The 23,747-nt window shown below is 42.8% G+C and overlaps 1 protein-coding gene across 4 annotated transcripts in view; it reads left to right on the top strand.

The window, feature by feature from the left end:
• Positions 1-21,010, top strand: part of sfxn2 (sideroflexin 2) — an 84,799-nt gene extending 63,789 nt beyond the window's left edge. For 3 of the 4 annotated variants that reach the window (XM_052027707.1, XM_052027704.1, XM_052027703.1), the window contains 3 exons: positions 1,216-1,265; positions 10,240-10,287; positions 11,392-14,654. In XM_052027707.1, coding sequence (XP_051883667.1) covers positions 1,216-1,265; positions 10,240-10,287; positions 11,392-11,491 — 198 coding nt within the window. In that variant the 3' untranslated portion in view covers positions 11,492-14,654. Of the gene's footprint in view, positions 1-1,215; positions 1,266-10,239; positions 10,288-11,391; positions 14,655-20,882 lie in introns of those variants that run through there. The other variant, XM_052027705.1, reaches the window with a different exon arrangement.
• The last annotated feature ends 2,737 nt before the right edge of the window (positions 21,011-23,747 follow it).

Below are 23,747 nucleotides of genomic sequence, written 5' to 3'. Positions count from 1 at the left end.
AGAAATGTTTAGATTTTAGTGAAAGGATTGGACAAGTTGGGAGGAGGAGAACAGTTTCCCAGAGGACCAAGGATCTGGGCCATAAATACACGGTTGAATGTAAGAAATTTCACACCAAGAGCAGGAAGAATTCTTTACACAGGAGATGCAAGGTTGTGCTTTCACTTTGAGCAAATTATTGAAGCACTGTGTCAACGTTAGAGATTAGATTGGCTGAGAGGCATGGAAACAAAATGGGTAAATGTGATCAGAACTATTTGCTCACATGATCCTACATGGTCTAGTTGGACTGATTGTCTACAAATTATATGTGCTTGTGCTCTATGTTATCCAGTTTGGGTCAGTCCTTATTGTTAATTAACCAAACCCTCGAGCTTGTCACACTGCAACTGCTTCCTGAGCACAGCAACCCAAGCATGTGACCACTGCCCAATTCATTCTCACCAGCTGATAGCACCTGACATCCTTCCTGACCACTGAAGCCCCACTGATCATACTCCTTTAACTCATTTACACCCACCCCCAAATGGCGATCACATCGTTGACCCCTGGCATCTGATCCTTGGCCAGCCACAACCCCACTCCCCAACAAGGCCCAAATGAAGGGTCTTGACCTGAAATGTCAACTATTCATTTCCCTCTATAGATGCGGCCTGACCAGCTGAGTCCCTCCAGCATCCTGTGTGCCGCTCCTGATTCTACCATCTGCAGTCTCTAAGAGAAGGTCATGTCTGACACAAGGCTTGTTCACTGGGCATTGTTGCTGCTGAATTTCTAAGTAATCAGCCCACAAACGAGAATATCTCTCAGCAACTGATTGAAGCATCTTTGCAAGTGACACAGTCAACTTCTAGGCCAATGTATTTGCTTCCAGCCAAGTGACATTCCCAGATTCATTATCCCACTTCACCTCCTCTCTCCACTTCTCCAAACACCAACTTTCCAATCATTGTTTTCCTTTGATTGTGTTCCTGAAATCCAGGACTTTCTTTGGTAAAATACACCCTCAGATTAGCAGGCTCTGCATCAACCTGTTTTGCTTTCCGTAGAACATTTGAAGACAGTAAAACATTTCTTTCTGAGGTATTTTCTGGAAAGCAACTACCTGTAGATACCAGTAAAATTATTATTCCTTCATTTTTGATTCATGTTGCTGTCAAGTTTGAAGCTTCGTGTTTTTAATCCTGCATTTATCTTTATATTTTTCATTTGCAGAGAATTAAGTTCCTTCATGCCCCACTGCAAGTGATGTTGGTTGGATGCTTGTAAGTAAATGTGCTGTTCATCTCTAAATACTTTTGATGCCTATTTTGGCAAGCATATTTTCCCTGTTGCATTCCTCTCAAATTGATCGCCTATCAGAAAATCTGCCACGTATCAGCACAATCGGGCAGTGTTGTAGAATGCAATTTGTTTTTCAAAACCTTCGTTTAGTCAAAGCAGTAACTTGGTGCAGTTTTATTATTACAGCATAAAATGGGCTTTATTACAACAATAAGCAATTTAATCTCCTCATCAATCCACCACCTGTTTCAGTTTTGAATTTTTTTTGGCAAAGATACCCACAATCATTTGCAAGTAATCTTAGCATATGGTAGTCTTAATAAATGTTTACAACATAAGCTCAAAAGACATTTAGTGACCGTTAAGGTAAAACATAGGAGAGGTCACAGGGTTAAGGTGAGAGGTGAAAGGGGATCTCGGGGGCAAGTTTTCACACAGAGGGTGGCGGGTACATGGAACGAGCTGCCAGAGGAGGTGGTAGAGGCGAGTGCAATTACAACATTTGGAAGACATTTGGACGGGTACACAGATAGGAAAGGCTTAGAGGGATGTGGGCCAAATTCAGTAAAATGAGACCAGCTCAGCTGGGCAACTTAGTTGGTAAGGACAAATTGGGCCTAATGGCCTGATTCTGTGCAACTCTATGACTCTACAAGAACCATTTTGACTGATTTATCTGGAGGTGTGATCAACTCATCCTATTCCAGCTCAATTTTTGTTTTACTCTGCTGTAAAACTTCATTTGCATGGACATAATTTAAGTTTAAAGTTCCACCATCAGATGTACAGGAAAATGGTAATTATTGTTTTGTATGCAGAAACTCTTTTTCCTCTTCCTACCTCACTTCCGCTATGTTTAGAAAGAACAAGGCTTATCCTGCCTACGCCTTACTCCTCCCTCTCCTTCCTGGTGCTGTTTGTTTCCCCATTCATCATGCTGAAAGGTTTTAATTCTTCATGTATGCCCTCGTTCAGTCGTTGCAGGCTTGTCGACACATCTGAACCCAGTCCTAAACTCGCCAGCTGCCGAAAACTGGAAAAATTTATTTCCATGTTCTCCAAACATATTTCTCTTCAACTGTTCCTTTTAGGATAGGATAGGATATCTTTACTAGTCACACGTACATTGAAACACACAGTGAAATGCAGCTTTTGCGTAGAGTGTTCTGGGGGGCAGCCCGCGAGTGTCGCCACGCTTCTGGCGCCAACGTAGCACGCCCACGACTTCCTAACCCGTACGTCTTTGGAACGTGGGAGGAAACCAGAGCACCCGGAGGAAACCCACACAGACACGAGGAGAACGTACAGACTCCTTACAGATAGCGGCTGGAATTGAACCCGGGTCGCTGGCGCTGTAAAGCGTTACACTAACCGCTACACCACCGTGACAGCCCATTTGCACACACCTATGCCCTGTTGATGTTGAAATCATGGACCATTTGCCCTGTCTCAAATTCTAAACTGTTCCCCTCTGCCTTCCCCACCTCCCCCACTCAATTCCATGCTCCACCTTCCCGTCCTATCATCTGCAGCCCTTTGTCACCTATCACCTGCCAGCTATTCCCACTCTCCCCTCACCTGCCTATCACCCCCTTCACCTGGATCCACCTATCGCCCGCCAGCTCTTGCTCTTCCTTTCACCTTTTTACCCCAGCTACCTCCCCTCTATCTTTCTGTCCAGATGAAGGGTCTCGATCCAAAACGTTGACTGTCCATTTCCCTCTATCAGTGCTGCCTGACCCACTGAGTTCCTCCAGCATCTTGCATGTTGGTCTAAAGTGATGTTTCTTGGAAGGTTCAAATACCCTTAACTCCCACCCGATATTTCGGTGTCCTAGGTTTTAAATCCAAACGTTGATTCCCTAAGAGCAGCACAGGTTCTTTCATAGGATAGCCTTCCTATTTTGTATAATTTTGTGATTTTAGCCACTGTCTTGTGTCTCGATTCACCTCTCCTGTTGGTTCTGTTCACTCAAATCTTCCAGCAAAATAACCACCAAATTATTCTGCAGTCACAATCACATGGATTACCTGTTCTGCCCCCACAACCAAATGGCATTCACAACTGTATGAGTATTTGTTTTACTTGATGATTATTTTACATAGTGGGTCTGCAGAACTAAGCTGGAACGTTCTCATTGGCTCTGTTCAATGTTGTTCAGTTACTGAGAATTTGCTGTGAGTCTCAAATTCTAACCTGAACACCCACAGTCGCTCAATATTTGAATGTCCTTGCTTTTAAACTGCACCTTATTAATTATTAAGGTGTTCTTAACCGTGAATCACAAAATGTTGGCAGGCGGGTGCAGAAAGTAATCATAGATAGGAACACAATGGCATGTTGTTCTTCATTGCAAAGGGTTTGGAATTTAGAGATAGAGGAGTATTGTTTCAGCTGTACTGGGTGTTGGTGACCTGTAGCATTGTGTACAGTTTTGTTCTCTTTATTTGGGAGAGGACATACCAGCATAGGAGGTGGTCCAGAAGAGATTCCTGGGATGAGTAGGTTGTTCTGTCGTGAATGGCTTAAGAAGTTGGATCTGTATTCTTTGGAGTTTAGGAGAATGAGGGTTGATCTTATTGAAACAAGTAAGATCCTAAGGGAACATGACAGGATAAATGTTGAAATATTTCCACCAGTGAGAGAGACTCAAACAAGGGGACACAGTTACAAGAAAAGGCCATGTCGGATCCGGTTATTTTCGAATCCGCAGGTTCTTTCAGGAGTCCAGGAATGAGTTGAAAACAACTTGGTGCTTCACAAAGTTTTATTGGAAAAGTTTCAAACAAAGAAACAGTCACAGAGCACATGGCACTAGCTTTACTACTGGGAGATGAGCCGAGACAAAAGGAACTAAAGATGAGCTAGAACTGGGGGGGGGATGGGGTGGGGGGGGGAGTTGGAGGGGGTGGGGGGTGGGGTGGGGGGTTGTGGGGGAAGAGAACAAGGGAAAAATTAACAAAAAACAACACCTTTGGTTGAGACCTGAGTTAAGAGGTACTCCTTAGCTAACAATAGTCCAATCAGGAAACCTATTAGATACCTGTGGCAAAACCAACCAATGAAACAACTCATATTCACCTGATGGACAAACCAATAAGCTAGGAAGCGGCCGTTCCTTGTGCAGCTACTTGAGGTTTATTAAACACTATACATGTTAAAAAAACTAATTAAAACAGTCGAATCCAACAGTCATTAAGAACTAAGGTGCGTAGGAGTTTCTTCTTGCAGAAGGTGCTAAATCTCTGGAATTGTCTGCCCTGTGGGGTTGTGGGGACTCGATTATTGGAGGTATTTAAGAAAGGTGCAGATACCTTGTTGGAAGATCAGGGAATTGAGAGCTCTGTTCAAGTCTTGAGGCCTGGGCAGATCACTCATGATGGTATTGAATGTCAGGCCAGGCTTGAAGTGTCAGGTGACCTACTCCTGCTCCTGTGATCATGTGGTGAGGGGACAGTCCTCAATAATATATAATATTTTCTGTGTTCCACCATGGCTACAGAAGGAGTTAAAGTAAATGCAACAGCAGTGAAGGTTGGCTACACACAGTCCTTGGTTTATCCTAAATCCAAGCAACAGGGTTCACAATCGATGTGCGATCATCTGAGGATTATAACTGTCTAAGTCAGGGTCATTTGTGGACTCAATATGGATAATTTTGGCTTTTAACTTGCTGCTATTTTTCCACTCAACCTGAATAAGTGCAGATGCATTTCCTTCCCTCTACTATTCGCTTGTTCATCCAGCTTGTGAACATTTTAATAAAAGATTCCCTCCATTTCAGGGAAGGTTCCAACATAGCGGAAAAGAACAAATGTCACTCTTTTATTCAAAAAGAGAGGGAGACTGGAAACTACAGGGCATCTAGCTGAATATCCGTCAAAGGAAAAATATAAGAAGATGTTATAACAGGGCACTTAGAAAAGTTCAAAGTAATCAGGCAACATCAGCACTGTTTTGTGAAAGAGAAATCGTGTTTGACCAATCTGGAGTTCTTTGAAGAAGTAACGTGCAATGGATATAAAGGGGAATTGGTGGATGTATGAGATTAGATTTCCAGAAAGCATCTGATAAGTTGCTACATCAAAGGTATGGCAGAAAATAAAAACTCATGCTGTAAGAAGTAACATATTGGTGTGGATAGAAGATTGGTTGGCTAACAGAAAACATTGGGTAGGTTTGAATCTGCCTTTTGCTATTTGGCGAGATGTAACAAGCTGTGTGCAACAGGGATCAGTGCTGGGACTTCAACGTTTTACAATTTGTATGGATGATTTGGATGCAGGCTCCGAAGGTACAGTTGCCAAATTTGCTAATGATGGAAAGATGGGCAATGAAGTTGGGCAGATACATTAGCGATGTTTAAGAGACTCTTAGATAGCCACATGAATGATAGAGAAATGGAGGGCTATGTGGAAGGGAAGGCTTATAGCAGGATAAAATGTCAGCACAACATTGTGGGCTGAAGGGCCTGTACTGTGCTGTAATGTTCTATTTTCTAACTGGATTGTGAAGAGGATACAAGGAGAGTACAAAGGGATATGGATAGGTTAGGTGAGTGGGCAAAGGTCTGCCAAATGGAGTATAATATAGAAAAATGTGAAACTGTCCTTTTTTTGTCCATATTTCCATAAACCATAAAAGGTGGCCATTTCAGCCCATCAAAACTATACTGGTTCACTGAACAATCTCATTCCCCCACTAATTTTCCCTGTGATCTATTCTCCTCATATTCCCTCATTTTACCACATGTACTAGGGGCAATTTACAGTGGCCAATTCACCGACCAATCCGCGTGCCCTTGCGATGTGGGAGGGAACCCACATGGCCACAGGGAGAACATGCAAATTCCCCACACAACACCAGAAGTTAGGATTGAACCCGGGTCACTGGAGCCATGAGGAAGCAGCTCTAGTAGCAGGAGAAACAAGAAAGAAGCATGTTATCAAAATGGTGAGAAATTGTAGAGCTCTGAGATGCAGAGGGACCTGGGTGCTGCGATACATGACTCATAGAAAGCAAGTATGCAGGTACACCAGGTAGTTAGGACAATCAAGAGAAACGTTATTGTTTACTGCAAGGAGAATTGAATACAAAAGTATGAATGCTATGCTTCAATTATCTAGGGCACTAGTAAGACTGTATCTGCAATACTATGTAGATTATTCAAAGAAAGATGTTAATGCATTAGAAGCAATTCAGAGACGGTTTACTAGGCTGATGCCAGGAATGGGTGGCTTGTCTTATGAGCAGAGACTGGGCTGACTCAGTTGTATCCAATGGAGTTTAGAAGAATGACCTTGATTTAAACATACAAGGTTCATAACAGGATGAATATGGAGAGGATGTTTCTCATTGTGGGTGAATCTAGAACTTGGGTTTTTGTTTAAATGGTGTGGTGGGGGTGGGGGTGGGGGGGGGTCACCCAATTAAGACAGAGAGAACATTAAATTACTTTTCTCCGAGGACTGTGATTCTTTGGATTTTTATTTTCACCAAGGATAGTGGAAGCAGAGTCTTTGAATGTTTTAAGATGGAGATGGATGGATACATGATATGGAATGTGGTAATCTTTCACCATCGATAAATGGAAATGTGGAACCGAGGTTACATTGGTATCAGCCATGATGATATGAAATAAATGAGCAGGCGTAAGGAGCCGAGTTGTCTACTGCTCCAAATTTATCTTTGTTCTTCCTGTTTCTCCCCCTCCCCCTCCCCCTCCCCCTCCCCGCAAGATTGTAGCTTGATTCTATATCACTTACAGGTAAAGATGTATGAATTAGGAGCAGGAGAAGGCCACCTGTCCTTTAAAGCCTGCTCCATCTTTCAATGAGATCGAACCTCAACTCTTTATTCCTGGCTACTGACAGTGAACTTTCACCCTCCTGCTGATCAAGAATCTACATATCTTTGCTTTAAGAATATTCAAAGACTTTGCTTTCGTCCTTTGAGGAAGTTCCAAAAGACTCATGACCTTCTGAGAGACCTCATCGGTCTTAAACTTTTAAACGGTAAACACCCCAGCTCCAGATTATCCCAGAAGAGGAAACATCCTTTCCAAATCCACCCTGTTGAGAATGTTCAGGATTTTATGTGTTTCAGTCAAGGTCTCTCTCCCTCTCTTCTAAACTTTGTTGAGTACTAGACTAGCCTGTCAAATAGGCAACTCATCCATTCCAGGTATTAGTCCAGAAAATCTTCTCCAGACTGCATCCAAAGCGTTAATATTCTACCTTAAATAAGGAGATCGATGCTATCCACAGCAGTCCAGATGAGATTTCACCAATGCCTGATATAATTGAAGCATAATCTTCCTACTTTTGTGTTCAACCCCCCTCACAATAACAATAACATTCTATTTGCTTTCCTAATTAAATTAGTGAATTGGTTTATTATTGTCACAGGTACAGAGTTACAGATCATTTCATCACAACAGTGCATTGAGGTAGTACAAGGGAGAACAATAACAGAATGCAGAATAAAGTGTTACAGTTACAGAGTAAGTGCAGTGCAGGCAGACAATAAGGTGCAAGGTCATAATGAGGTAGATTGTGAGGTCAAGAGGCCATCTTATCATAATAGGGGACCGTTCAATAGTCGTATAACAGTGGGATAGAAGCTGTCCTTGAGCCTGGTGGTATATGCTTTCAGTCTTTTGTATCTTCTGCCGATGGGAGGGGGAAGAAGATAGAATATCCAGGGTGGGTGGGGTCTTTGATTATGTTGGCTGCTTTACCAAGGCAGCGAGAAGCATAGACAAGAGTCCATGGAGGGGAAGCTAATTACTTGCTGTACCTGCACACTAACTTTTTTTGTGAATCATGTCCTGGAGCACACTGATCCCTCTGCATCTCAGAGCTCTGCAATTTCTCACCCTTTAGATAATGTGCTTCTTTATTTTTCCTGCTACAATGAACAATTTTACATTTTCCTACATTATACTTCATTCTTAAATTTAATTTGTCTCTATCACCTTGCACAGTTGGGACCATTGTGAATCTTTTTATAAGCTGGTCCGTATGTTTTGTTTTAATTAACTCTTTCTTCCTTCCTATTCTATCATTTCTCCTCTCCCACTCCTTGCTGGTGAACAATGCCACAACAATAACCTGTGCTGCCTCACCTGTGTGAGGACATAGGAATCGTTGGTCTTACAACCTCTCCAGCTTGATCACCATCAGCACTGATACATAGACGTACATAGAACAATGCAGCACAGGAACAGGCCCTTCAACCCACGATGTTGTGTCGAACTAATAAAGCTAATGACACCTAATCCCTTCTGCCTGCACATGGTCCATATCCCTCCATTCTCTGCACATTCTTGTGCCTATCTAAGAGACTCTTAAACACATCTATTGTATCTGCCTCCACCACCACCCCTGGCAGCACATTCCAGGCACCCACCAGTCTCTGTATAAAAAAAAGGCACACCTGAATCAGAAACTTGATCTGAAACAGAAGTACATTTTCCTATGTTGCTTAATACCCTATGTAACAAAAATCTGTCAGTCAGTGTTCTGAAATTAGACCCCTATCCTTGAAGGAATTTGTGGGAATAAACCTCCATACCGCCAACAACCCTGTTTTCTGAGTTTGTCTTAGATAGCCTGTTGTTCTGGGCTGTCTGCCAGAGGGGTGAGCTCTCCACCAGAGAAGTTAATTTTTCCCATTCTACTTTCTGCAGCCCGAACATCTGCTGGTGGCCTCTAATGGCCCTTGTAACCACTTGTATGCATCCTTGTGGAGATTTGGTTCAGGGAGTGGGAATTCTGGCTAATCTTTCCCTTACTAACAGTGACGGTGCAGCCAGCTTTCCTAGATGGCTCATCAGAGATTAGCCACAAATCCCATTTGTTATGTTTCGTTCAGTTTTGGAGCTCACAATACTTTTCAAGTGTAGTATCCGACACAATACTGGGCTACTTTTACTTATGTTCATGAAGGTCACCAAAAACAATGTCTAAGTCGATTGTGCACAGTGAGACGGTCATTGAAAACAAAACAGGGGTTTTATGCCAAAATATAATTGTGAGATAACAGAGAGGAGCTACCTTGGTGTGGCACCCATCACAAATCTTAAAGAACTCTTGAGCCTATACTTCTCGAGGTGTAGGCACCTGTCGTAATACCTATCAGTCAGTTTGTGCACAGAAAGGTCTCTCAGACCACGGTGAGATAGTGATCAGTTAATAATGAGGATGCTCCAGTTAAAGGGTGTCGAGGCATATCAGAGCCAGGACTATACCAACTGTGGTGCAGATGACACCTGTTTTCTGATTTTAAAAAATCCAGTGAACATCACCTTCCATCCTATTCCTCTCGTTCTTTCAGTACAGAAATACCAACTCTGGCGCCTTCCCCTGAGAACATCTAAACAGTTCCCTTTTAAGAAGTCTCATGAATAGCTGTCTTGATTTGTTCCAGCCACTAATCACCCGCTATGTTAGGAAATACCTTCTGGCATCTGTGCTAAACTTCCCCTGTACTGAAGGTGCTGCACTGTCCTTCCTGTTTAAAAGTACTGTGTGAGCTGTAAAATCCAGTCAATGAGCCCCAATGGAGTGTAAACTGCTCCGTCCCTTTGGACTTCACTTTCAAGAAGACACTTCTTTATGGGTTTAAAGCACATTCAGTTTTAGCTCTGTACATTTTAAGTCAACAGTGAAGAAAAATGAACTCCAGATTTGAAACTGTATCTATTCCATTCATAATGTTTTACTATTTCAAGTAAAGTTTAATTTAAAAGTACCAACATCAACAAAGTGTTTCAAAAAGTAAATGTTAAACTCTTTCATCTAATCTTATTAGAAGAGCACACTGGTGTACATATGCCTTTTATAGTCCTAGTTACCTAGAAAGTCAGCTTTTACAACAGTATTTACAGATATGCTATTGTACCAAATGGACTTAGCGTTATAGATTAGAAACACTTCTGTTTTTCTTTACAGCCTGATCTTTATGGTGCCTGCTGCCTGTTCACTTTTCCCTCAGAGGTGGTGAGTAACCATTTAATGTTCTGTCGGTTGGCGGTTAAAAGTTGCTGCTTATCAAACTCCAGTGTTGTGTTTGCTAACAGTGATCTGTAAAAAGAACCACCTGTACCAGATGAGATAGCAAGACCACACAGAGAACGATCTAGAAATACTAGAACGTGATTCATCCTGGTTTCCGGAGATCCTTCTCTGCAAGTGCACAGGTCGTGTTGCGTGTTTGAAATTAACACCAGGCAGTTAAATGGAGTTATGGGCAGCGTGACCCCTTTATATTATACCAGGCGCAGATTCCTTTAGAGTATCAGTTTTCACAGAGCCTGTAACCAGCATTACGAATATGACTGATATCTGTCAGACATACAGAAACGTGCAGATTTCTTTGTTTCGTAACTACAAACTTTAAATAATAGTTTTGGAGGTTCAGGTTCTTACTAACGCACATCTCTTTGTAAGTGGAACAGAATTGATAGGTTCTACAGTCCTGTGCTAGACTGGGCTGACGGTCAGTTTCAGAGGGAAGTACAAGTAGGGTTGAGTGACTGTAGGGTTTGCTTGAGCAGGTGTCCAAATGGTCCACAGAACGTTGTGAATGGCAGAAGGAATTTAGAAATATTCCTCCAGTGAGCGTGCATGTTAATGGATGGATGGGCTTGGGAGAGTGTGCGTGCGTGTGTGTGTGCGTGTGTGTGTGCATGCATGTGTGTGTGCGTGCACAACTGGGCATGTGGATGTGAATATGGGTAGGTGTGTGTGCACATGAGATTGCAGGTGTGTGGATGGATAGTTGTGTTTGGGAGAGTGTGTGCTGAGGACGGGGCAGGGTGGTTGAAGGCAGATGCTGGGGAGGAATGGGATTTTGAGGAACTGAGTTGTGCTTGGGACAAGAGTGGAGCAAACCCTGCCTCCGAATTACCTACAGAGGTTACATAACAGGAGTGCTTTATGATTGGGGTTGAAACGTTGATCTGTTGCTGAATAACCAATAATACCGGTGCACTTTCTCAGTAGTCCTAGACTTCACTCAGGCAGAGGAGACATTTAAATCTCGTCGCCGTCGTAGAAACACAGCTACTTTCTCAAAGATTTTCTTTTTCCGCTTTTCCACAGTTGTATGGCAACTTCTAAATTGGAACCAGAGCTGAGGGATTCAATAACCACCAAGTACGGAGACAAAGTGAAGTACGTCTACTTCAACAAGGGGCTGTAGGTTTTTTAGCAGCTGATGCCCTAGGAAGAGCTGAGGACTCCTTTAAATTTATAACTTAATCAATGATACCGAAAACAATTAGAAAACAACCATGTGCAGTATGCTGTAAAAAGCTCCTACTACCAACCTCTCCATGGGTATCCCATCACAGTGAAGCGTTGTGTTTGGGTCTTTCACTCTAATGTGTTTAGCATCTGTTATTGTTTTTTAATTTTATAACTTGGCAGGGGAAAAAAAAATTCACATGCACAAGAAAGATGAGGAACTTCAGACTGAATTGAAGCAGGGCATGGCATGGATACACACAAATATATATACACAGTTCTTGGAAATGAAGATACGTTAAGTATGCCTACTGGCATTTTCCCAAATGAAAGTGGAAAGAAGAGAGGACAGTAAATTTTTTTTAGACACTGAAGGGAGATGAAGAACGGGTGGGCTGGGTACAGTTATCCAGATCCCATTAGATCAAAGAAGAGTTTTCTTTTGTTAATTTTATGTGCATGAAGGTGGAACTTGTGATGAACGGGAAGACTTTTTCACACAGTGTCAGCGTCAAGCATCCCCACCTTAGGTGACACCCAGTCAGGAAAGAGCATCTAACTTTGTACATTTACTGAGCCTGTGAGATATTTGACTCGCATTTCCTGTACTGCCAAAAGGTGCCAAATTAGTATTAAAAGCAGAAAATGCTGCAAACTTGCAACATATCATGAAACTGTGAGAAATGATACGGAGTTACGCTATCATCAGAACTGGAAGAAATTAGAGATTTAACAAGCTGAAAGAAATCTCCAGAAATTCTGTTTGAGTCAAAGTTAAGACTTGAATTTATACATAATTCTTTTTCAGAGGTCCTAAGCTGCTTTTCTCTTGTGTGGCGCCTCAGACATATAGTGATGGGAGTGGGATTGCTGAGGCCAATTCCTGTCTGAAAGCAGTTGCGGGGATGTACAGGAGCCCTCTCCCTTCTTTCCCCATCCCTTTCTGTTCCGTTGCCTTCTATTGAAAACCACGTCCCGTTAATTACCTTGTGGCACCTGACATTGCCTACCCGCCAACCTTCTCTGGTGCCTTTCCACATTCACCCAGGCTACTGCCAGTGCCTCCATTTGGTTCCACATGTGCCTCCTTGACTACAGCCAAAGTATTTCCATTCCTTACACTGCTGCCTCCAAAGTCTCCCAAGTGTACACTTTTGACCCACTATTTTTTAATCAACATCTTGCACCAGCATGTTGGTTTTCTTTTCCCACTCCTCCCTCCAGGTGCTCTCAGCTGCCTGGGCTCCAAGTTCTAGATGACTGCACTCTTCCAACATGATCTCCGTTCAACCATCTAATATATCCGGAGAAACAAAGGACCAAAGATGCTGGAATCGAAATGAAAAACGCGACGATGCTGGAGGAACTCAGCAGGCCAGGCAGCATCTGTGGAGAAAAGCAGAAGGGTCCTGACCTGAATGCTGCCTGGCCTGCTGAGTTCCTCCAGCATCATCGTGTTTTTTCATCTAATATTTCCACCTTGATTCACTACCATGAAAAGCTTTGCAGCACTTTTCCACAATAAGGTACCTTGTGAAGACATAAAAACCTGCAGAATGTGGAAATCTGAAATAAAAATACAAAATACTGGAAACACTAAAGAGGCCAGGCAGCATCTGTGAAAAGAGAAACAATTACCATCTCCAGTGTAGGACCCTTCAACAGAACTGCATCAGCATCTTCCAAGACTTTTGCTCAGCATTTCGTAAGTTTCTTATATAGGGTCCTGGGCCAGAAACATTAACTGTTTCTACAGATGCTACCTGACCTGCTGGGTGTTTCCGGCATTTTCTGTTTTTGCTATCCCTGTAGGTAAATGTTTCTTGTGATTGTAAAACTGTCACTTACGTCTCCATTTTCCTCCCTTTTTGGTGTAACTTTTCTCCATTAATACTTCAAATTTTAATTTAGTTCTAAATTAATTTTCATTTCTGCACCATTTTTTTTTTCCTTTTATACTGCCTAATTTAGTTGCTGGACAGGGCAACCCAGCAGTCACAGTGAGTACAGACACCCGTCCTGTGCGTTCAGCACATTGCCGTACACTGGACAATAGTTACGTCATCTGCCTGCAGACAAGCGTTCAGTCCTAAACACCCTTGAACGCAAGCCAGATAGAAGCAAGATGATGGGCATGACTCACTGAGAGCAGCAAATCCATGCTGTATGGTGACACTAGAGACTGCAGATGCTGTCATCTGGTGCAAAAAAGAAACTGCTGGTGGAACTCAGTGGGTCAAGCAGCATCTGTGGAGGCAGAGGGATGGTCAGGCTGAAATATCAACCATCTCTCTGTCTCCACAGATAATACTCGACCCGCTGAGTTCCTCCAGCAGTTTCTTTGCTCTGTACTATATGCTATTTGTTTTCTCCACAAACTACTGCATTGCATTTACAATATTGCTTCATGAAATAAAAAACTGCTCTAATTCATGCAAACATGTGTGTGTATGTTCTAATTTGGAGCAGGAGTAGGCAACTTGGCCCCTCTAGCCTGCTCCACCATTCAGTAAGATCATAACCTATTCTGACTGTTGTCTCAACACCACATGCCCACCTACTCCCGTAACATTTCCAATCACTTATCCACCTCTGCCTCAAAAATATTAAAAGACTCTGCTTCCACTACTCTTTGTCTTGAGGAAGAGAGTTCCAGAGACTTTGCACCTTCCAGAAGAAAAAAAATACACCTCATCTGTCTTAAGTGGGCAAACTCTTATATTTAAACGTTGACCCCCTTAAGTCTAGATTCATCCACAAGAGGAAACAATCTCTCTACCTCCACCTTGTCGAGACCTCTCAGGATCAATTGGTCACGAGATGGCCAGATGAATGAGGAGGAAGCAGTGAGTGAATGGGCGGTGCTGGTATCAGGAGACGGAGAAGATCTTCTTAAGCAATTGCTTTATTGCTCTTAGTTTCATTCTTTGAGCCTGCAGTCATAAAGCACAGACAACAACCACTTTGAAAGGCCAAATTTCCAATGGTGCTAACATCGCAGGGACCAGTTAGTGAGAACTACCCCTGCAGGGCTATGCTAGTGACTGTTTAAGAATAGAGTGTTGTATTAAGAGTTATGTAGGAGCTATTGCAAAAAAAAAATAAGCTGGAAAATTGCATTGAAAATAAATGCTCTTTTACAAGAAAATAAACTTGTGGGCTTGGTGTCTGGATACATCCTTCTCACTGTTCCCACCCAGTGCTAACATGTCACTTAATTCGATAATTTCAGATTTTCTATTTGCAAATTTTAAGACATAGTTTAAGTTGTTTAAGTATACATATCATTGGCCATTGGTGACTGATCACAGGTTTTAATGGTGCATTACCCAGGCCATAATATGATTGCTTTGTGAATTATAACTCAATTTGTTCAAAATAACATGCATGATTTAGTCAGTCTCTCAAGTAGGATTGGGCTAAATTTCAAACGTTTAGTTGACAGTAACTTTGAAATTTTTAGCACGTTGGTTGAATGTTTTGAGATGTTGATATCTGCTACCTAGGTTTCGATACTTTGGCTTCCATCCCTCTTTCATTCCGTGCTCGTGATTTTTGCCCTTCTCTGGCTTCTCTCACTTTACGGTTCAGCCCTTGTCCTGTTCTTGGTTACAGATGAGACCAACAAGGCCAGCAGCTCAAGCGGATTCTCAAGCAGATTCTCAGGAATCTGACCCGAGAGCATGAATATTCGAGCATGTTCACAGTGAGCAGCTTTTTAACAGCAATTAATATGGCACTTGGTAATTGTTGGTTTTGGTCTTGCTTCGTGAAACTTTGTTGCACCAGGACTAGCAGTAATCCACTGACAAGGCAACTTCTGGCTTCTTTCATTTCTTTCATTTCCTGGCCCATTGAGCCTGCTCCGTCATTCAATTAGATCATGGCTGATCTGGCCGTGGACTCCGATCCACCTACCTGCCTTTTCCCCATAACCCTTAATTCCCCTACTATGCAAAAATCTATCTAACTGTGTCTTAAATATATTTAATGAGGCAGCCTCCACTGCTTCCCTGGGCAGAGAATTCCACAGATTCACTAGTCTCTGGGAAAAGCAGTTTCTCGTCATCTCCGTCCTAAATCTATTCCCCTGAATCCTGAGGCTATGTCCCCTGGTTCTAGTTTCACGTACCGGTGGAAACAACTTTCCTGCCTCTGTCTTAGCTATCCCTTTCATCACTCCCCCCATCCCAAACACAGCTTTTCCTTCTCATTTTTCTCTACAAACTAGCCTAGCATTAATCTCCAGTGGCTCAATGATGCAAGAGGACAGTTTTGCTGCAAGAGTTGGAAACACAAGAAAGTAGGCCATTCTGCCCCTCCAGCCTGCTTCTATCATTCTGTTCATTAATGACTAGTCTGAACGTTAATTCCATTTACCGACCTTGTGTTCAATAACTGCACACTACCAAAACCTACCAAACTCCATTGTTCTCAGCCCCTACATCTTTTAGGGGAGAGAATTCCATGATTCCGGTATGGAATGCAGAGCAGGCACCAGGGATTGGAGAGCCATCTCCTGTTTCCCGCTAAACATCATGCTTCGCTGAAGTTGCTGAAGTGGAAGTCTAAAAGCGGTGGAACTGAGTCAAGTGAATGTGATTTTTCTCAATGTGCATTGCTGTGCAGCCCTGGCCAAGTTGTTTGTTGATCTACAGACGCTGGTTGGACCTTAAACAAATTTCATAGGGTTCTTTAGTTTTTTTTTAGGTTTCATCAGTCTAACATAGCAAAAAAACTAAAAAGGCAAGCATAATTACAGAAAAAAAAGTTAAATATAAAAGCTAGTGACTCTTGAGATAAGATAGGATATCTTTATTAGTCACATGTACATCGAAACACACAGTGAAATGCATCTTTTGCGTAGAGTGTTCTGGGGGCAGCCCGCAAGTGTCGCCAGGCTTCTGGCGCCAACATAGCATGCCCACAACTTCCTAAGCCGTACGTCTTTTGGAATGTGCAAGGCAACCGGAGCACCTGGAGGAAACCCATGCAGACACAGGGAGAACGTACAAACTCCTTACAGACAGTGACCAGAATTGAACCCAGGTCGCTGACGCTGTAATAGCGTTGCACTAACCACGACACTACCTTGCGCCTTATTGTCTACCTGCAGTACACTTTCTCTGCAGCTGTTACACTTTATTCTGCATTTGGTTATTGTTTTACCTTGTACTACCTCAATGCCCTGTGTAATGAATTGACCTGTATGATCGGTATGCAAGACAAGTTTTTCACTGTACCTCGGTACAAGTGATAATAATAAACCAATTCCAATTCCGATTTCAGTGCACACTATTGGTTTGATGTGTTACAATATCTTGCAGCTGTTGGATCTTAGTCTTACAGCTATGCCCTCAGCCACGAGCCTTTAAACAGATATAAGTGTGGCATAAGCAGTGATGGACGGAGGCCATATTTTGGCTGCTGGATTGAATGCCAATTGAATGAACCTTCCTGGATAATGAATATCCAGAGTATGATTGGAGTTTTACAAGTTAATTACTTGCCCATTGACTCCCATTTAGAATCTGGGGGAAGTTAATGAGAATGTGGGGAGAGTGGGGGAAAAATGGAATTAACACGGGATTGGTGTACATGGTTGTTCATGGTCGGTACTGCTTCATTGGACCGAAGGGCCTGTTTCCATGCTATATCTCTCCAAGGCTCTATGATTGGCTGTTCTTATTATTAAATTTCGAGTGCTGATGGTGAAGTCATGCAGGTGTATTCTTCTGCAACTTGAAGCAGGTATCCGCAGAGGATTTCATGCACTATAATATTGGCCTTATAACAGAACTTAATCTGCCTTAAATAAAAGGGAGCTAAGCCTGACACAGCTCCAAAGGAAAGTGCTGTTACATTGACAATAGATGAGTTACATTGTCGCTGAAGGATGAAAAGTTTGAAGTTCAGAGCACTTTTAGACATCTTGAAGAGATTTAATAACTATTATGCCACTTGTTATGAAATCTACTATTAATTGTCATAAATGTAAGCTCGTCTCTAAACAATCCAGTGGGGTATTCAGCAGAAACTTCTTTATTCTCAGAGTGGTTGGATTATGAAACTTCTGTGTATGTGTTGAGCCAGTTAACACAGCCTTTAAGGGGAAACTGGCAAAGTGCCTTACAGAGAGAGAAATAGTGATGGGGTGTAACACAGCGCAATTTACTTCAGACAGGATAATATCGTTTGTCATCAATAACATGAGCAAATGGAACTTCAGAGGTTTTTTAAAGAAAATAAACTCCAGTATCCTACTCTGAAGGCTATTAATTTACTCTGTGCAGAGGAATTCAAGGGGATATCGCCTTTTAAAAAATACCGCCCAGATTTAAATCTTCATGTGCTCTTCAAATTGTTCTGTGGTTTCAAAATGAACTCAAAACCTTTCAGGAGAACTTGTTTTTACAACAGGATTTCTCAGCCATTTGGACCACATGATGTCTTATTTTAAATTTAGGAACCATTCTATAATCCGTATGTTGATGTAAAACTTTGATGACTAGTTTCCTTTGTTCTGTACAGAGTATCGCTGAAGGTGAAAATCAAAAAACTGCAGATGCTGGAAATCGGAAATAAACGCAGACAGTGCTGGAAGTGCTCAGCAGATCAGGTAGTGTCTGTGGAGGGAGAAACAGAGAAAGCAGTGGATCAGGTGCTGGTAAATAAGGTTTAGTATAAGTAGATGCTTGATGGGCAGGGACAGTAGTGTAGCCGTTAGTGTAACGCTTTACAGCACCAGCAACCCGGGTTCAATTCCGGCCGCTGTATGTAAGGAGTTTGTACGTTCTCCCCGTGTCTGCGTGGGTTTCCTCCGGCTGCTCTGGTTTCCTCCCACATTCCAAAGACGTACGGGTTAGGAAGTTGTGGGCATGCTACGTTGGCGCTGGAAGTGTGGCGACACTTGCGGGCTGCCCCCAGAACACATTACGCAAAAGATGCATCTTACTGTGTGTTTTGATGTACATGTGACTAATAAAGATATCTTATATGGTCACCAAAAGGCCCGTATCTGTGCTGTATGACTCTGTGTTAACACTGTGACTCGTGGAATTAACTGTGCTGCCTCATCACGAAGTCATAGAGTTATAAAGCACAGCATCAGGCCCTTCGGCCCAACTCGTCCATGCCAACCAAGACGTCCATCCAAGCTAGTCCCTGTGACATAAATTTCTATGAGCCTACAAGCATTGTCTGGAAGAGAGAGATGTAAGTACAACCGGAATGAAAAACAGATCTGAAATCTGTGTTAAATTAGAGGAACGACTAGTGAGATTGGACTGACAAGGATTACAGGGTGAACGTGCAGACTCCACGCAGAATATCCCAAGGTATTTCACAGAACCATCATCAAAGGTTTTAAACTGAGTCACGTTTTTTTCTAAATTTGGATATTCAGAGATGTGGGGTTAGTGCAGGGAAGAGACACTGAGATAAGAGATTAGCCATGATCTCATCGAATGACGGACCAGGGACTAAATGGCCTCTTCCTGCTTCTGTTTCTGCTGACAGGACAGATAACCAGAAACTTGCAGAAGAGACAAGGTTTGAGAGCATGTTGAAAGAGTGATAAAGTGGAGAGGTGTGGTGATGTAGGGAAGGAACCTTAGAGCCTCAGTAGTCAAAGGCATGGCTGCGAGTGATTAACTTCAGGAAAGATCAAGAGAATGGAAGGGCAGAGATATCTCAGGGGATTGCAGACTAATGAAAATTATCTTGATCATAATGCCCCAGAGGGATTTGGAAGCAAGGCTGAGAATTTTAAAATTGATATGTTGTGTCATCAGGAAAGCACCAGGATTGTAAAACTGTAAATATCTCTCTGCTCTCTCTGACGTAATCAAGAAAAGCCCCAGGCTGGGTGTCGGTTTGGTTCAGTGTAACAATTTCAGTTCTGAGACCAAGGCTTTGGGACCATATATAATCTTGTCTGATACTTCACTATGGTAATGGGCAAATGAGTATTGCAAGAGGAGAGATGCCAAATTTTTACACCTTGAGTAGATATAAAAGTTCCCTTAACAATATTCATGAGCAGAGATTCCTTCTGACTTCTGCACCAACATTGCTCTCATAACTAAAACTATGCAATACAGGTTGAGCGAACATTCATTTAGGGGTTTTTTTTGGGCTTGTCCAGAACGTAGATTGGCTGATGTGATTGTCTACATTACAATGAGTTCCAAGTGTAATTCATTAGTGAAATGCTTTAAATTGTGCTGAAGATGAGATCATGTTTCGTGGAAATGGAGTTTATTTCTATCAAGGTCCCAGGCACCGAAAATTATTCCACAGTCCCGATAGCTTAAAGGTTCCTTACCTTCTAAAGATGTTAATTAACATAACACCAATCATCTCCAATGCAGGTCTCTCAGAAAATCAGTGGACTATTTTTCCAATCCCCCTTCTCTCTTGAGCCTTGACAAATATGTTTTTCTGTACTCAATACCTACACTAAATAATCTGGTAACTTAAAGACCAGCATCAGGATCGTTCTAATTACTTTTCAAATGACCAGGGGTTGATTAAAAAGTGTAATATTTCTTGTCTAAACTATTCCATTTATAAATGAGGATGAAATGTCTAATACTAGAGGACATGGATTTAAGGTGAGAGGGGGAAAGTTTAAGGGAGATGTGTGGGGTATGTGTTTTACATAGAGAGTGGTGGGTGCCTGGAACGGGCTGCCATGGGGTGGTAGTGGAGGCATATGAGGCTTTTCGATAGATGCACGAATATGCAGGGAATGGAGGGATGTGGATCACGTGCAGGCAGAAGAGATTTAGTTTAATTTGGCATCATGGTCAGCACAGACATTGTGGGTTGAAGGGCCTGTTCCTGTGCTGTACTGTTCTCTGTACAGGAGCACAAGTACAACAGAAGCCACCTGTTGGAAAGGGCAGGGGAGGGGAAAAGAGATGGGGTGATGGGGCCACTCAGATTAGGGCAAATGGGGACAGTGGGGAATAGTTACCGGAAGTTAGGGAAATCGATGCCTCTCTTTCCCCTCCCCCACCCTCTCAATCTCCCCATCACCCACAAATTCTTCCCTCCGGTTCCCCCCCCCCCCCCATCTCCTTCCCTTTATTCCATGGTCCACTATCTTCTATCAGATTCCATCATTTTCACTCCTTTATCACTTCCACCTCTCACCTCCCAGCTTCTGACATCATCCCCACTCTCCCCCCTCCCTCACCTGCCTATCACCCCCCTCACCGGGATCCACCCATCACCTGCCAGCTCTTGCTCCACCCCTTCCCCCGCCTTTTTACACTGGCTTCTGCCCTCTTTCTGTCCGGTCCTGATGACCCGAAACGTCATCTGTTTATTTCCCTCCATAGATGCTGCCTGACCTGCTGAGTTCCTCCAGCATTTTGTGTGTTGCTGTTATTGCCAGAATCGTGGCTGTGTCTGCGGTCTAATTACTCCACAAATACAATATATTGTCTACTGCAGTGAGACCAAGGGAAGGCATCACTCAATGTCCAAAGACAGATCTCTTATTCCAACAGACTTGCCCAGATATACACACTGCTAGGCTCACAAATAAGTTTAACTTGCTTCAAGGTCCATACAGATGAAATAAGTACAGAAGGTAAAATGGAAACCAATATTCTTCCTGTGATATTGCACTTGGGAGTTAAAGTCAAGATTTTTCTCAGAGCCACTCTCACTATTATTGAAAGGATAGGAAGGAGAGGACATGAGGAGCTGGAGCCCGGCACGTCACGGAAACCAGCCTACACTCCTTGGACTCTGTCTTTACCTCTCACTGCCGTGGTGAAGCAGCCAGCATAATCAAAGACCCCACCCACCCACCCAGGACATTCTCTCTTCTCTCCTCTTCGATCGGGTAGAAGATACAGGAGCCCGAGGGCACATACCACCTGGCTTAAGGACAGCTTCTATCCCACTGTGATAAGACTATTGAACAGTTCCCTTATACGATCTACCTTGTTGTGACCTTGCACCTTATTGCACTGCACTTTCTCTGTAGCTGTGACACTTTGTACTGTTACTGTTTTTACCTGTACCACATCAATGCACTCTGTACTGACTCAATGTAACTGCACTGTGTAATGAACTGACCTGTACAATAAATATGCAAGACAAATTTTTCACTGTACCTTGGTACAAGTGACAATAATAAACCAATCCCAATACAGGGAGATAAGGGAGAGGTGGGGGTGGGGATGGGGAGTAACAGGAGGAAAATGGGGAGAGAATACAAGATGAGCCAGAAATGGTGTTAAGTTATACTCCATGATAAGAGAATATAATACGGACTGGAGAGGTTTCGGTTTGGGTGGATGTAAAACATTAGTTGCTCAATAATTCAGGATTTTTCTTACGTCCAAAATCTTTCCCTCACCATGTACAAATTGGTTGTTTCAAGTCATCAAGTTTATTGCCACGGTGAGGTACAGGTAAAATGAAAAACTTGCTTGCAGCAGCAACACAGACAACACACAGAATATAAATTATACATAAATTGTACAAGCCAGTGAAGAGAAAAAAAGACTGCAAAACAAGACATTAATGCAAAACAAAACCACAATCAGTGACAAGTCCGTGGCAGCGGAAGAGGTGGTCCGTAGTGTTCCGTTGCTGAGGTAGGGTTAGGGTGCAGGTCGGTTCAAGAACCTGCTTGATAGTTGTAGGAAAGTAGCTGCTCCTGAACCTGGGACTTCAGGCTTCTGTACCTCCTGCCCAACGGTAGCAGCGAGAAGAGGACATGACCTGGATGATGGCATCCTTGATGATAGATGCTGCCTTTTTGAGGCAGCACTTCCTGTAGATGCCTGCATAACAAGAGCAACTTTATGTCAGAGTATTTCAATTGCAATGAAGCTATTTGAAAGGACCTGGTATAATATGGAGTTTTCTTTAGTGACTGAATCTTATCTATAGTAGATACTGTACTGAGGAGTTCTTTATTTCTATGTAACTACACCTAGCCCCATTTACCAGTGTGCAAGATGTACATAAGATTAAAAGCAGCTCAGCCCATTAAGTAAGAACAGAGATCACTTCAGTTGGCACAATAATGGTTTGTTTAAACATGCCAGAGTGACCAGCCATAAAACCCAAGTGTTACGTTTCGATTTAGTTTTGGACTGTTGTACTTTCTCTGGGGTTAACCAACCAAAAAACTGATGAAAGTTCAATTTTTAGTTGTTACCTTGAAGAAATGTCATTGAACGTTTAGGTTCAATGACATAAAATCTTTTTGAAACTATTTCTTATATTCATTAAGTAACCCTTAGTTAACTTGGTCCTGAGCTCGATCAGATGATTCTGCAATTTGAGTTCCCCCTGGTAATTAAGATATCTTTATTAGTCACATGTACATCCAAACACACAGTGAGATGCATCTTTTGTGTAGAGTATTCTGGGGGCAGCCTGCAAGTGTTGCCACGCTTCCGGTGCCAACATAGCACGCCCACAACTTCCTAACCCATACATCTTTGGAATGTGGGGGGAAACCAGAGCACCTGGAGGAAACCCATGCAGACATGGGGAGAACGTACAAACTCCTTACAGACAGTGGCCAGAATTGAACCTGGGTCACTGGTGCTGTAAAGCGTTATGCTAACCACTACACTACCGTGCCTGCCTGTATTCACATTGAAAGAAAGAAGCAGTGAGCATTGCTCCTGTCTATACCAATGGTGCTGAGGTCGACAGGGTTGAGAGCTTCAAGTTCCTAGGAGTGAACTTCACCAATTGCCTGTCCTGGTCAAATCACATAGATGCCATGGCCAAGAAAGCTCACCAGCACCTCTACTTCCTCAGGAGGCTAAAGAAATTTGGCATGTCACCAATTTTTAATGATGCACCATAGAAAGCATGCTATCTGGATGCATCATGGCTTGGCATGGCAACTGCTCTGTCCGGAACTGCAACAAACTGCAGAGAGTTGTGGACACAGCTCAGCACATCGCGGAAACTAGCCTCCCCTCCATGGACTCTTGTCTATACTTCTTGCTGCCTTGGTAAAGCAGTCAGCATAATCAGAGACCCCACCCACCCTGGACATTCTCTCTCCTCCCCTCTCCCATCAGGCAAAAGATACAAAAGCCTGAAAGCACCTACCACCAGGCTCAAGCACAGCTTCTATCCCACTGTTATAAAATTATTGCACTGTTCCCTAGTATGATAAGATGGACTCTTGACCTCACAATCTACATAGTTATGACCTTGCA

This window comes from Pristis pectinata, chromosome 12, assembly GCF_009764475.1.
Source record: "Pristis pectinata isolate sPriPec2 chromosome 12, sPriPec2.1.pri, whole genome shotgun sequence".
Lineage (NCBI taxonomy): Eukaryota > Metazoa > Chordata > Chondrichthyes > Rhinopristiformes > Pristidae > Pristis > Pristis pectinata.
The sequence above is the reverse complement of the archived record's forward strand: the minus strand, read 5'-3'. Positions and strand labels throughout refer to the sequence as shown.